Below are 15,320 nucleotides of genomic sequence, written 5' to 3' on the forward strand. Positions count from 1 at the left end.
TGACATGTACCATAACATGTTAACAGAGGACTGACATGTACCATAACATGTTAACAGAAGACTGACATGTACCATAACATATGAACAGAAGACTGACATGTACCATAACATGTTAACAGAAGACTGACATGTACCATAACATGTTAACAGAAGACTGACATGTACCATAACATGTTAACAGAAGACTGACATGTACCATAACATATGAACAGAAGACTGACATGTACCATAACATATGAACAGAAGACTGACATGTACCATAACATGTTAACAGAAGACTGACATGTACCATAACATGTTAACAGAAGACTGACATGTACCATAACATATGAACAGAAGACTGACATGTACCATAACATATGAACAGAAGACTGACATGTACCATAACATGTTAACAGAAGACTGACATGTACCATAACATGTTAACATAAGACTGACATGTACCATAACATGTTAACAGAAGACTGACATGTACCATAACATATGAACAGAAGACTGACATGTACCATAACATGTTAACAGAAGACTGACATGTACCATAACATGTTAACAGAGGACTGACATGTACCATAACATGTTAACAGAAGACTGACATGTACCATAACATATGAACAGAAGACTGACATGTACCATAACATATGAACAGAAGACTGACATGTACCATAACATGTTAACAGAAGAGTGACATGTACCATAACATGTTAACAGAAGACTGACATGTACCATAACATATGAACAGAAGACTGACATGTACCATAACATGTTAACAGAAGACTGACATGTACCATAACATGTTAACAGAAGACTGACATGTACCATAACATGTTAACAGAAGACTGATATGTACCATAACATATGAACAGAAGACTGACATGTACCATAACATGTTAACAGAAGACTGACATGTACCATAACATGTTAACAGAGGACTGACATGTACCACAACATGTTAACAGAAGACTGACATGTACCATAACATATGAACAGAAGACTGACATGTACCATAACATGTTAACAGAAGACTGACATGTACCATAACATGTTAACAGAAGACTGACATGTACCATAACATGTTAACAGAAGACTGACATGTACCATAACATATGAACAGAAGACTGACATGTACCATAACATGTTAACAGAAGACTGACATGTACCATAACATGTTAACAGAAGACTGACATGTACCATAACATGTTAACAGAAGACTGACATGTACCATAACATATGAACAGAAGACTGACATGTACCATAACATGTTAACAGAAGACTGACATGTACCATAACATGTTAACAGAAGACTGACATGTATCATAACATGTTAACAGAAGACTGACATGTACCATAACATGTTAACAGAAGACTGACATGTACCATAACATGTTAACAGAAGACTGACATGTACCATAACATGTTAACAGAGGACTGACATGCACCATAACATGTTAACAGAAGACTGACATGTACCATAACATATGAACAGAAGACTGACATGTACCATAACATGTTAACAGAAGACTGACATGTACCATAACATATGAACAGAAGACTGACATGTACCATAACATGTTAACAGAAGACTGACATGTACCATAACATATGAACAGAAGACTGACATGTACCATAACATGTTAACAGAAGACTGACATGTACCATAACATGTTAACAGAAGACTGACATGTACCATAACATGTTAACAGAAGACTGACATGTACCATAACATATGAACAGAGGACTGACATGTACCATAACATGTGAACAGAAGACTGACATGTACCATAACATGTTAACAGAAGACTGACATGTACCATAACATGTTAACAGAAGACTGACATGTACCATAACATATGAACAGAAGACTGACATGTACCATAACATGTTAACAGAAGACTGACATGTACCATAACATGTTAACAGAAGACTGACATGTACCATAACATGTTAACAGAAGACTGACATGTACCATAACATGTTAACAGAAGACTGACATGTACCATAACATGTTAACAGAAGACTGACATGTACCATAACATGTTAACAGAAGACTGACATGTACCATAACATGTTAACAGAAGACTGACATGTACCATAACATGTGAACAGAAGACTGACATGTACCATAACATGTTAACAGAAGACTGACATGTACCATAACATGTTAACAGAGGACTGACATGTACCATAACATGTTAACAGAAGACTGACATGTACCATAACATATGAACAGAAGACTGACATGTACCATAACATGTTAACAGAAGACTGACATGTACCATAACATGTTAACAGAAGACTGACATGTACCATAACATGTTAACAGAAGACTGACATGTACCATAACATATGAACAGAAGACTGACATGTACCATAACATGTTAACAGAAGACTGACATGTACCATAACATGTTAACAGAAGACTGACATGTACCATAACATGTTAACAGAAGACTGACATGTACCATAACATATGAACAGAAGACTGACATGTACCATAACATGTTAACAGAAGACTGACATGTACCATAACATGTTAACAGAAGACTGACATGTACCATAACATGTTAACAGAAGACTGACATGTACCATAACATATGAACAGAAGACTGACATGTACCATAACATGTTAACAGAAGACTGACATGTACCATAGCATGTTAACAGAAGACTGACATGTACCATAGCATGTTAACAGAAGACTGACATGTACCATAACATATGAACAGAAGACTGACATGTACCATAACATGTTAACAGAAGACTGACATGTACCATAACATGTTAACAGAAGACTGACATGTACCATAGCATGTTAACAGAAGACTGACATGTACCATAACATGTTAACAGAAGACTGACATGTACCATAACATATGAACAGAAGACTGACATGTACCATAACATGTTAACAGAAGACTGACAAGTACCATAACATGTTAAAAGAAGAATACACAAACCATGCATATTAACAAAAGCAATTATATAAAACATTTTTTTTGTAATTGATCATTTTTATATCTGTTTCCCCTTTCACAGAAAAGGCAATAGAGCCAGGGACTCAAAGGTCCTTTGCAAGAAAACTTCATTGATATTATAATGATAACAGAAAAAAACGGAATTTTTCTTAAACAAAGCTCAAAAAACAAAAACACCACCTGACACCACAACACATTCACTCACCAAACACAAGAACTAGTTTCAAATATTCACAGTAAGTTTGTTTAAGTTCAAGCTACATTTTTTTCACTACAGAACAAGAGGAATGAATTCAAAAAGTCATTTAAAATTTGCAAAATCATGATATAACATCCACTTTTTATAACTTATCTTGTTCACTGTTCACTGTTTTACTGAAGGACATATTCTTTTCAATAAAGTACTTATCTTGTAAATAATGTCTAAAATGTTTAAAATTAAAATACTTTTGAATACCTTATATTTATACATGAACAGCAATACTAAATCGAACACATGTCATCAGCATATTTGTTTAACCTCTCATTCAGAACACAGTAAGTTGCATGACCAAGTTCATGTAATGGCCATTTTGACATTTATCATTCAATAACATTTCCAAAAATCTTACACACATGTTCATAAAACCAAAACAAGCAGGAGATTGTTTCAGCCTCATACTATCCGCTAATCTTGTCTTAAATAAAAATGAATTAGTTGACAGAATACAATATATCACCCTGAACTGAAACCATCAAAGTTTAGTATCCCATGTAATCTTTAAAGGTTTCAAAAATATTTTTCCCTTTTAAGTGCATCAAACGTACACTCGATTATGACTTTTAAGTTAACATCAAATGCAATGGAAGCATGATAATATCACATGGGTCACCTAGGAACAAACTTGACTTTTCGATTAACTGTATTACCATCTAGCTGCTCAAAAGATGTAGGTTTTATTACCTGCAACATAGTTTGATAACTTTTAATAGTCATGATAGGACCAAAATAATGGATAAAATGTATGTCAAGTTCTAAAGTGTTCAGGCCATACATGCTAACAGAACAGATGAGCTATAAGAGTTAAACGTTGTTATTATAATACTGATAATACCAACATAAGTTTAGACTTAATAACGTAATAACGATCGATGCTATACCACCAAGTATACACTATACTAGATATAAAATTATAGCATAGCAGATGTATATACCAGCCCTGAGAATCATTAACATATGCAAACGTGTAACCATTAAGGTAAGAGGCAGATCTTTGCTCTGCACTTCAGAACATCAGTCTCTTTAGTAAGTAAGTGCACATCAGTCATCACACCTATCTCAGCTAAGTTAGTGCACATCAGCCATCACACCTATCTCAGCTAAGTTAGTGTACATCAGCCATCACACCTGTCTCAACTAAGTAAGTGCACATCAGCCATCACACCTGTCTCAACTAAGTAAGTGTACATCAGCCATCACACCTGTCACAACAAAGTACCTTTGAGCTCACCCAGCTTGAGACACAACAGATGTTTCCAGCACTAACACCAGTCACCATATCCACTAATGGGGGCACATCACGTCAATGTACAATCAGAGTACATACAGCTGGTCATGTTGAAGCATATACAACCCACTGAACACATAAACAAAATCAGTGATGTGATAAGGTCCACACAGTCTAATTCTTCAACGACAAATAAGGTGTTCATACTCTACATGTCTACACTGTGCCTAAAACATGTCGAACACACGGACAAAAAGTGGCATGTCAAATCATTCGGTACGCAAATCAGGTATAAATGTAAAGACAACTGCAGTCACATGATTCCACACATCATGCTATATTGCCATGTTACATACATCTTAAGAACTATTTATGGATAGACAACTTCTTTATTGCAGTGGATGGAATGTTTCAGTGTAGATCTTTACACCATTATTAAGCAAGTGATCTGTGTTAGGATCTACACAGAACACACACCACTGCAATAAAGAAGTTGTCTATTCATAAAAAGTGCCCCTCTTCATCACACCAACTTCTATATGCCACTTAAAGAAAGTACATACATCTGGTAGACCTGTCCAGCCAGGTCTATGCAGTCACAGAACCCTAAAAATGTCTATAGAAACTGAAAATGTCTTTCAAAGACAAGTTCAGGGCAGCATGACGTCTCCACGAGCCAAACATTTCCTACAGAGACTGAGACTAAGGGATTCCACATGACCTACAAGATCTCAAAGTCCGAACAACCGAACACATACCATATGCAATCACTTGGAACATATGAGGTCAAAACATGGATACTGTATTGTGGGAGTCATACAACGTCCACTGAAGGTACTGATGTAAATGAAAAGGTGATAACAAACTTGCAATATCATATAAACTAGGCCAGAAATGATCAATTAGTTGATGCACGTTTTTTCACAAATCTATCTGTGATGCAGGTAAAAATGTTCAGCGAATTCTTCGAAGAAATTGGGTGTTATGATTGATTGAAACATATTTGATCATAAACACTGAATAACTTTACTTGCAGCTTTAATTACTTGTCTAAAAACATATGAGCTCTTAGGAATAATTGTTTGCTTTTGAAAGGTAATGTTACATATAGAATCAAAAGTTTCATCAGCAACCATCAAGACCTCATGCGTTCCTGCTACAACAAATGAAGAAAACAAAATGCACATATAACTGCAACCAAAAAAGCTTCTTGTATAATATCAAGCAGTTACTGTGTTCAAGGAATATGTCTGTCAATGTTCACATGTAGAAACAATATCATATACATCATAAGCTGTACACAGAAATGTGTAGATAGGACATATCTATAGTAAACCTACATACAAGAACATTTTGGGCAAGTCCACCTGCAATGACTAAAAATCCATACATCACAAGCTGTACACAGAAATGTGTAGCCAGGACATATCTATAGCAAACCAACATACATGAACATTTTGGGCAAGTCCACTTGTAATGACTAATTGTCAATATAGTATGGGTGTTATGATTGATTGAAACATATTTGATCATCAATGAACATTAATGACACAACAAAATGGCGGTTCCCAATAGAGTGAAGATGTTTTCCTATTGTCGTTGTGTGATGTTTCCCTTAGATCAAGAAAAACAGGAAAAAAACACTTGTGCTGTAGGGCATTCACCGCCTGTCATCCATCATCTGTGATGATCAGATAGGCATGAAACTACAGACAACACATTCTTTTCAGTCAGTCAGTCAGTGAGTCGTTCGGTCGATCAGTCATTGAGTCAGTCAGTAGTCGGTCAGTCGGTTTAACAGTCGGTTGGTCGGTCGGTCAGTCAGTCAATAAGTAGTCACTCAGTGAATCAGTGAGTCAGTCGGTCGGTCAGTGAGTCAATTACTAGTCGGTTGGTTGGTTGGTCGGTCGGTTGGGCAGTGAGTTAGTCGGTCAGTCTTGTTTTCTGCTACTTTCAGAAATATCCAGCAATATCACTGCAGAAACGGGTTTCAAACAATTGTACCCATACCGGGCATCAAACCCAGGTCTTTGACATGATGATCAAATACTTTAACCACTAAGCTACCTTATTGTCTTGTAGGCATTCTAGAAGTTGGTGAGTCAATAATTAAGAATGATTTAATCGCACAGAGCAACATTGTAGTGTAGATTCTTATACAGCCATCAAGCAAAATGTGAACATGGTGTTAGAATCTACTCCGAATCATCACACTATGGAATCAACAAGAGTTATCTGTTAGGTTGTTACTAAGGCTTCACTACCAGACTAGCTCATCAACCTGGCAATGAAGAAACACGATGTGTTCATTACAGCACTCCATCTTCTGACAGACTGCAGAAATGTAGGGGATACATGCAGAATTCCAGTACAGGTCCTATGTACTCCATGCATGACATGCCAAGTGTTTAACTGTGCAGGAATAAAGGGACTTGTAAAAAATAAGGATAAGGCTCCATTCCTCTAATTCTTCATTCCCCCAAATTCTTCATTCTTTCCAATCAAACCGATTTAAAAGGGAATTCAACTGAATTATAAGCACAAAACAGACACATTCCTGGTAAAGTTTAAAAAGAGATGTTATTCATGAGGTGTTCACAATTCCATATGTTTTTCAGAGCGTCACTGGGTTTTATATAAAAGGGTCAAGGTCAACTGTAATTGAATGAGTGACCTGAATATTAAAATTGCATCCAACTCCTCACAAGACTGGATAGAGAAACAGAACATTGACCTATAAAATCCTCTATTCTTATCATCTTCAGGATTGTGTAAATTAATTGTCACCTAAGGCAAGACCTGAGATAACACTATTCATTGTACAAAATCATTTCACACGGGATATGTAACATTCCTGAGCATCCCACTTACTCACCTCACACAGCTAGGAGTTGAGCATAAACTGGCACTCTACAGTTCCATCTGACATGGAGTTGTGCAACCACAGGAGCTCTATAACATCATCTCGCACAGCTAGGAGTTGAGCATAAACTGGCACTCTACAGTTCCATCTGACATGGAGTTGTGCATCCACAGGAGCTCTATAACATCACCTCACACAGCTAGGAGTTGAGCATAAACTGGCACTCTACAGTTCCATCTGACATGGAGTTGTGCAACCACAGGAGCTCTATAACATCATCTCGCACAGCTAGGAGTTGAGCATAAACTGGCACTCTACAGTTCCATCTGACATGGAGTTGTGCAACCACAGGAGCTCTATAACATCATCTCGCACAGGTGTTGTGCAAACATTGGAACACTATGACACCATCTTGCACATGCGTTGTGCAAACACTGGAACTCAATAACATCACATTACACAATGGCTGTGCAAATATTCACACTCTATAACATCACCTTACACAAGAGTTGTGCAAACACTGGAATTCTATAACATCACTTTCACATGAGTTGGGCAAACATTGGAATTAGTTGTGCAAACATTGGAACTCAATAACATCACCTTACACAAGCGTTGTGCAAACATTGGACCTCTATAACATCACCTTACACAGGAATTGTGCAAACATTGGACCTCTATAGCATCACCTTACACAGGAATTGTGCAAACATTGGACCTCTATAACATCACCTTACACGAATTGTGCAAACATTGGACCTCTATAACATCACCTTACACAGGAATTGTGCAAACATTGGACCTCTATAGCATCACCTTACACAGGAATTGTGCAAACATTGGACCTCCATAACATCACCTTACACATATGACAAACACCAGGTCTTTGAGTATATGTCTCTTTCATCAGGCAACAATACAATATACATCGAAACACGTCTTGCTCATATTACAGAAGTAGAAATCCATGAACAGTATGTTTATACCATGTCACACTGCTCTATAACTCTTCCTAAACAATGAGAACAACAGAAGAAATACTAGCATTGCTATTATGCTCAATGAGAATAATTGAAATACTACCTACATTCCTTATGAATATTCATATCCTTACTCCCTCATTTCCCCCTATAACATCTCAAAGATCCTGAAAAACCTTACTATGGAGAAATGTTTCACATCACTGCACCCTCATGTTCATGTGGCATAAATTAAATACACCCTTCCTTGTTCCAGCTATTAGCCAATCTTATTTTTTGTTTTAACAAGGATGTAGATAAGTATACCATGTTTGACATAAACAAACAGGATCTCTGTGCAATATGGTCTATAAACACTGGGAAGGCAGGAAAGGTAGGGCATTCAGTTCATCATGATATATACTGCCCACAGCAATAAACAGGAAAGTGCGAAGACAAAGTGTATCAGGGATCTACTCCCATTTATGAAAACTCACAGCTGTGAGACTCCCAGTTGTGAGACAGTGGAGTAGGTAATTCACAAAGAAAACACACTATACTCCCCTATATGACAGAATGGATTAAAACTAGCTGATTTGGGTTTAGCTATGCTACTGCACCATATAAGCAAAACAGTACAGACATTTTATTCTCAAAATCACTCAGTGACACAGAGAACATACAATATTCTGATACATATTAAAACACTAAACCCAGCCTTGCTTTGAAGTTTTTGAGTTAAGTGGTGAATAATGACATTTCATTAAACACATTATTCAATATTAGGATTTTTACAGAAATACTGGGAAAGAAATTCAGTCTGAACTGAATTCCTATAAAAGTTATGGAATTGTAAAAGTGATCACAATCAGTAATTAAAGCCATTATTGGCTATGTCGAAACTGTAAGCTGAAATCAGAAGGCTCAGTCTCTGACACCTGGAAAGGGGCCAAGGATTCACTCATTCAGGGTTCATACCCCTGTCATCTTCCTAACCTGCTAAAATTGGGTCCTTGTGCTACTGACTCAACAAAACAACCCACCAAACTTCTGTCTGCCTTATATTTCAAGAGCCCACTTTTCATTAATGACAGCAATCAATACTTTATACTTTTCTTATTATTTATTATTACAGGATATTTAGACAAATATCCATGCAACTAGTACATGCTCAAGGTGCTGGTATTGTTGCCCCCTCGATCATTGGATGTCAAGCTCAATGTCACATTGTACCATGAATCTCAACTCCCTGGAAACATACAACTATAGACATACAGAGTCATTGCGGTTGTCTCATCCATACTAGGTACCTATTCACAGCTGTTGGACTGGGTCACAGTACTTTGTCCAAGTTACTGCATGTTACAGTGCCCACAACTAGGTGTTTGCCCGTATTCATGCGGCCACCATCTGGTCATATACCAAAGGATTCATGGGTTCTTTTAATTGCACAGGATTGTGTACCCCACACTAGGGACTGTGACAATACAGAAAGACTCTGCACACAAAGTTGACTCAATGGATTTTAACCACTTCCAACTGTATTTTCCTGTACCTCATATCACAATAGTACTACCTTAATATCAAAACCTGTCTCACTGCACAATGTTGTTCTAGGGTTAAAGTCTGTTTCACTGAATTATCATGCATGTGACAGACAGATCATATTTCAGCATAAAGCCACCAGAAAAAAAAAATTCATGCTCATGAAAATTGAAAAAGATATACAGCATGCTGTAATAAAGATAATTTTTGTTAGAAGGCTGATATTTTTTGTAAGAAGGCATAGGGCTAAATCTGTATAACTATACAGATCAGTTTAAGGCCAATCCCACAGTCTCCTGTTCATTATTAAGTGACCTCTCGTGATTCAATATGATCATATGCCTTCATTTATGTTTCTCCAAGGGCAATATAGCACCATTATGAGTCTCCAGTGTTGTGTTTGACCTGATTCTTGTCAAAGGCATCAAAACAGTGTTTCCGATAAACATCAAAGTAGGGAAAAAAAGAACTGCCTGCTCTGTAGTCATTCCCAGACACGCTTGAACAACTTTATTAACCCAGATTTTCATGTGGTCATAGTATCACGAGAACCGGAATAGAATGTACCTACTCCGAGCTATCACCATGACAACAAGAAGCATCATGGTTATGATTATCACCTACCATGACCCCATAACAGTCGTCAACCATCCAGAGAAAACTACACTACACAACCCACTACTACAGCCAATGCACGCTGAGTCAAGGGCCACTGCCAAGAATCACATTTATGTCACGGAGATTGATGCATTGATTGTCTTCACAATAAATACTGATAACCATGAAAAGCTTCATGTAGTTTCTGAGGGACATGACCCCCTTAAAAAGAGGATGAAAAAAATACATGAAGCTATGGACATAACTCTGGAACAAAATGATTATGTAAGCAATCTTGGCAAGGAATAACAATGCAAACAGCAGTGTGTAGGATTATAACAACCACTTGTCTTGTAACCTTCCAACCTGCTACACATAGGTTGTAGCCTTCCAACCTGCTACACATAGGTTGCAGCCTTCCAACCTGCTACACATAGGTTGTAGCCTTCCAACCTGCTACACGTGGGTTGTAGCCTTCCAACCTGCTACACGTGGTTTGTAGCCTCCCAGCCTGCTACACGTGGGCTGTAGCCTCCCAACCTGCTACACGTGGGTTGTAGCCTCCCAGTCTGCTACATGTGGGTTGTAGCCTCCCAGCCTGCTACCTGTGGGCTGCAGCCTTCCAGAGTGTTAAATATATTGTAGCCTTTCAAGCTGCTACATGTGTCTTGTAGCCTTCCAACCTGCTACATGTTGTAGCCTCCTAACCTGCTATTTGTGTCTTGTAGCCTTCCAACCTGCTACATGTCTCGTAGCCCTCCAACCTGCGTTGTGTGTGTTGCAACCTTACTTGCAGACACACTTAGAGATCTATATTTAGCCCGTGATAATTTGACTTTTTGATGTTGTTTTTTGTTTTGTTTGGTTTGGTTTGGTTTGGTTTGGTTTGGTGTTTTTTTCTGCATTAGCTGAACTGATCAAGAGTTACTGCTCATGAGTGTAAAAGATTATACCATTCATAATTAAGAGGATTTTAACCACTACTGATTGTCAGGAAACCCAAAATCACAGTCCCTGAACCACACTATTTGCCTGATGTCAAAGCCCTCTCTGCAGTGCTAAAGCCTTAAATTTAGCAAGTCTAGACTTCCTCCAGTTCTAAATCTTTGGTCTCCCTGAGGCTCCTTTTCAACTTATATGTATTAGTTTATTACTATTAAAATTATATACATTCTCTTAGACTCAGAGACTAAGCATTAATCTATCTGTTTACCAGTATTGCCATGCACAGAATTTTTTAGCAATATTTATGCATATTCAGTATCGTGCAAATCACCATTCAAGGTCAAAGGCTGTGAAGGAATTAACCTACATAGAGACACCACAGAGATATGTGTAAGGCCTGTGGACTCACTCGACCTCTCTTATACAAATTTCTTGTTTGAGGGTTTTTATTTCATCTTCGATATGAGAGCATATGTTAAGATAAATCTGCATTACACCTTGGATGCATCTACAGGACTGATGAATTTATTACCTCGCCTGGAGGGCTTTTCATCCAGTCCAGTGCCTATGGTGGGAATCACAACTCACTTTCACTTCTTAAAATATCTAACCGATTAAACTTGCCATCACAAATCATGCAGAAGTATTCCGAAAGAGGTAGGAGTTCTTACATATACTTTTTTCATGTTTGAGACCGCTGTCTTTGTTGTCACTGGCAAGCTCAGTTGAAATGGCAGCTTAGCTAATTGGCCACGATGAGAATGTGCAGCCATCAAAAGGAAGTAACTGGCCAACTTGTAGATGCATAGTGGAGATTTTTGGAACGTATACCCTTGAGATATCGAGCATGCTTCCAACTGTCTACCCTCACTTTGGGAACCAAACTAGAAACATAATGACCTGGGGATACTGTCACGAAGCAACCATCACTTAGGATAAACTTAACTTCCATTCTTTAGTATTGCACTGAGGTTACCTCAGTTACTTACGATCACCTTAGTGCTTTGTGAAAGGAGGACCAAGTCATCAAAAGCAGCCACCTTCTACGAACATACAATGTACTTGTTCTGGCTCTAGCAACTATTTTTGATTTAACTATTAATAACACAGGTTTACAGATTAACAACTGGTCTCAAAAAAAAAATCAAATATGTTTCTCCAAATGAAAAGGAGCCATGATACTGTCTTCATTTCAGAAGCTGTGGAAATCTGGACACCACATTTTCTAGACTTGCATGCACTTTCTTGGATATATTGGATTCATGGTCTACATGACAGACTGTCATTCTCAAATGAATCTCAAGTCAACATTGTCCTGAATTCAGAAAGAAAAATGTTTTCAAACAATTCCTGTTGTAAATAAAATAACACAATTTTTCACAATTTTTCTTCCATGGAAAACCTAACATACTGAGAAACAAGAGCTGGTGTTGTGATTTAAGTGGGGCTAGTCGAGCGTTGTCAAGCAAGTCAAACTTGTTGTGTCCAACAATGCAGACTGTAAAGTAAGTTGTGCTTGTACCACAGAAGCATGACTGAAACTCAAGCCTCAGACACACCAGGAAATGTTGGTTCACTATGAAGTCTGTAGAAACCTGAAAATGAAATAACTCCTGTGGAGAAGATACTCACAGAACTGTGGCTGAGTTATCAACCAGGGAGCCCTTTGGTCCGAACTTGCAGTGGGGACTCACACCATACAGTGATCTGGCTTTCCTGAAAATATAAACAACACTGTCACTCCTCTATAACCATATTCAGAGATGGTAACAGGTGAAAAAGATTTCAGCTGAAAATCAGCAGGGGTTCTGAGCCCCCAGCCGGGTCCAGGGCAGGTCAAGATCCACTGATTTGCTTGTAAATCCACAGATTTCTGCAGATTCGCAGGAAACTGGTATCCCAGTGTATTTCTGCAGTCAACACGTTTCTGTTACCACTTGAAAATTAGGGTATCGATATGTCATGTATTCTAAGCATCTTACAGTGTTTTAGTTTCTAAATCATATTGGGCACTATACATATTTTGTATATGGATATTACATTGTATATCAGCACTGGAAATACCTGCCTGCCCGACTGCCAGGGACAGGTTATTTTCAACATGGACCGCCACATTCGCCTATCACTACAGTCGGGTTAAAATTTCAACAGTCGTGTGTATGAAGATATTTTGTGGGCAGGTAAGTGTTGGTCAGGGCGGGCAAGTTTATATCTAACCAGTCCTGTGGTCTGGCTGAATTTGTGGGAAGTTTCACACCCTGACATTATCATGATATTACGATTACAATATTGATTAATAATCAAATTTGTGGCTCTGTTAATGTACACAGTTGAATCTCTGAACATAGTTCCGCAGAAAATGTCCAGATAAACAAATGCTAGATATGAGAACCTCTAGGTCAGTCAAACAAAATCTGTGGAGTCACTGTCCGGAAAGTGGGACACAATGCGGTGTCGGATGGTTATTTCACACACTGTGTCCATATATATAAACACTTTAGAAAGCATTTCATGCAGTACATATTTCATTTCATTTAGACATCGCCTGCCAGACAAGGTTATAAGACAGCTGGGGTTCTGAGTGAGGTTGGTTTTACACCACATCAAGCAATATTCCAACAATACCAGTGCCACATCGGGGGGACATCAGAAATGGGCTTCACATATTGAACTCATATAGGGAATAGAACCCGGACTGAGGAGAGTCAATGCTCTCAACCGCTGTGCCACCCCACCCATCTGGGACTCTGATAAGCAGGGTTCCGATATAAAAACAGGAAGTACATAGATCTAGGCCAGCATGTAAGCAAGGTAATATGAACTAATTCCTTCATTGTCTAAATTGAATTTTCTGCCTCCTCATTGTTCATCATTACTATAGTAATCTTTACATAAGTATGGTCTGTGACTGTGAAAATTGAATTTAGTGACAATATTCATAAATTTCATAAACACAATATGAAAAAAGAAAATTACCAGTTCTTTGACATGATGATGCAGCTAGACATCAACACATACTTCCTCATGTGAATATACCCACAGTGTCACTTACTTCCTGCTATACTGAGACAGACATCTTGTTAAACACATCACTTATCCATGGCAGATTTTGGACACAACTTTCATAGGAAACATATATGTAAGGGAAAACATATACTGAATGAATCTTGATCATGTTTACCATTTGTGAGTATTTCTCTCACTGTTTTAACAAAGTGTAGGCTGAAATAACTTGTGGCCGTGTTTAACACTAAACACAAGCTCATGATCACTCATCTATGCTAATGTTTAATGTATGTGCACCTATCATGCCTATAGGTTATATTATAGGGGGCTTCATTCAGTATCTGATTTCTGGACTCTGCAACTTATGAATATGATGACAACCAAAAATATAACTATTCAAGCAACATGTAAATAAGAGCAGAAATCATAAAATTCAACAAACGGGATGAGTGAGTGAGTTGTGTTTTATGCAGCACTCCGCAATATTCCAGCTATATGGCAGCGGTCTGTACATAAGCGAGTCTGGACCAGAGAATCAAGTGCTCAACAGCATGAGCAACAATCTGCACAATTGGGAACTGATGACATGTCCAACAAAGCCAGCGAGCCTGACCACCCCATTCCATTAGTCACCTCTTAAGACAAGCACAGTCGCCTTTTATGACAAGCAAGGGTTGCTGAAAGCCTATTCTACCCAGGACCTTCATAGGTCCAAGAAATGGGTTTTTTGAAAAATGAACATGTTTTGTTGCACAAGGCGTTTCATTTTCAAGAGATGAAAGAGGAGTATGCTGAAACTGTGTCAAATATTGGCTGCTTATGTGGCCTTGAATAGTGAGTGAGTTTACTTTTACAATACAGTATGGCGTCAATCTGTAAATAATTGAGTCTGAACCAGACAATCAAGTGATCAACAGCATGAGCAATGATCTGCACAATGGGAAAC

General features: G+C 38.0%; 1 protein-coding gene across 1 annotated transcript in view; it reads right to left on the bottom strand.

Moving 5' to 3' along the window:
- The window catches only part of LOC137268389 (NAD kinase-like), a 42,458-nt gene that overhangs the window by 22,733 nt on the left and 4,405 nt on the right, over nucleotides 1-15,320 (bottom strand). The window contains exon 2 of the mRNA XM_067802956.1: nucleotides 13,001-13,084. Within this exon, the coding sequence (XP_067659057.1) occupies nucleotides 13,001-13,084 (84 nt within the window). The remainder of the gene's footprint in view (nucleotides 1-13,000; nucleotides 13,085-15,320) is intronic.

This window comes from Haliotis asinina, chromosome 16 (assembly GCF_037392515.1).
Source record: "Haliotis asinina isolate JCU_RB_2024 chromosome 16, JCU_Hal_asi_v2, whole genome shotgun sequence".
NCBI lineage: Eukaryota > Metazoa > Mollusca > Gastropoda > Lepetellida > Haliotidae > Haliotis > Haliotis asinina.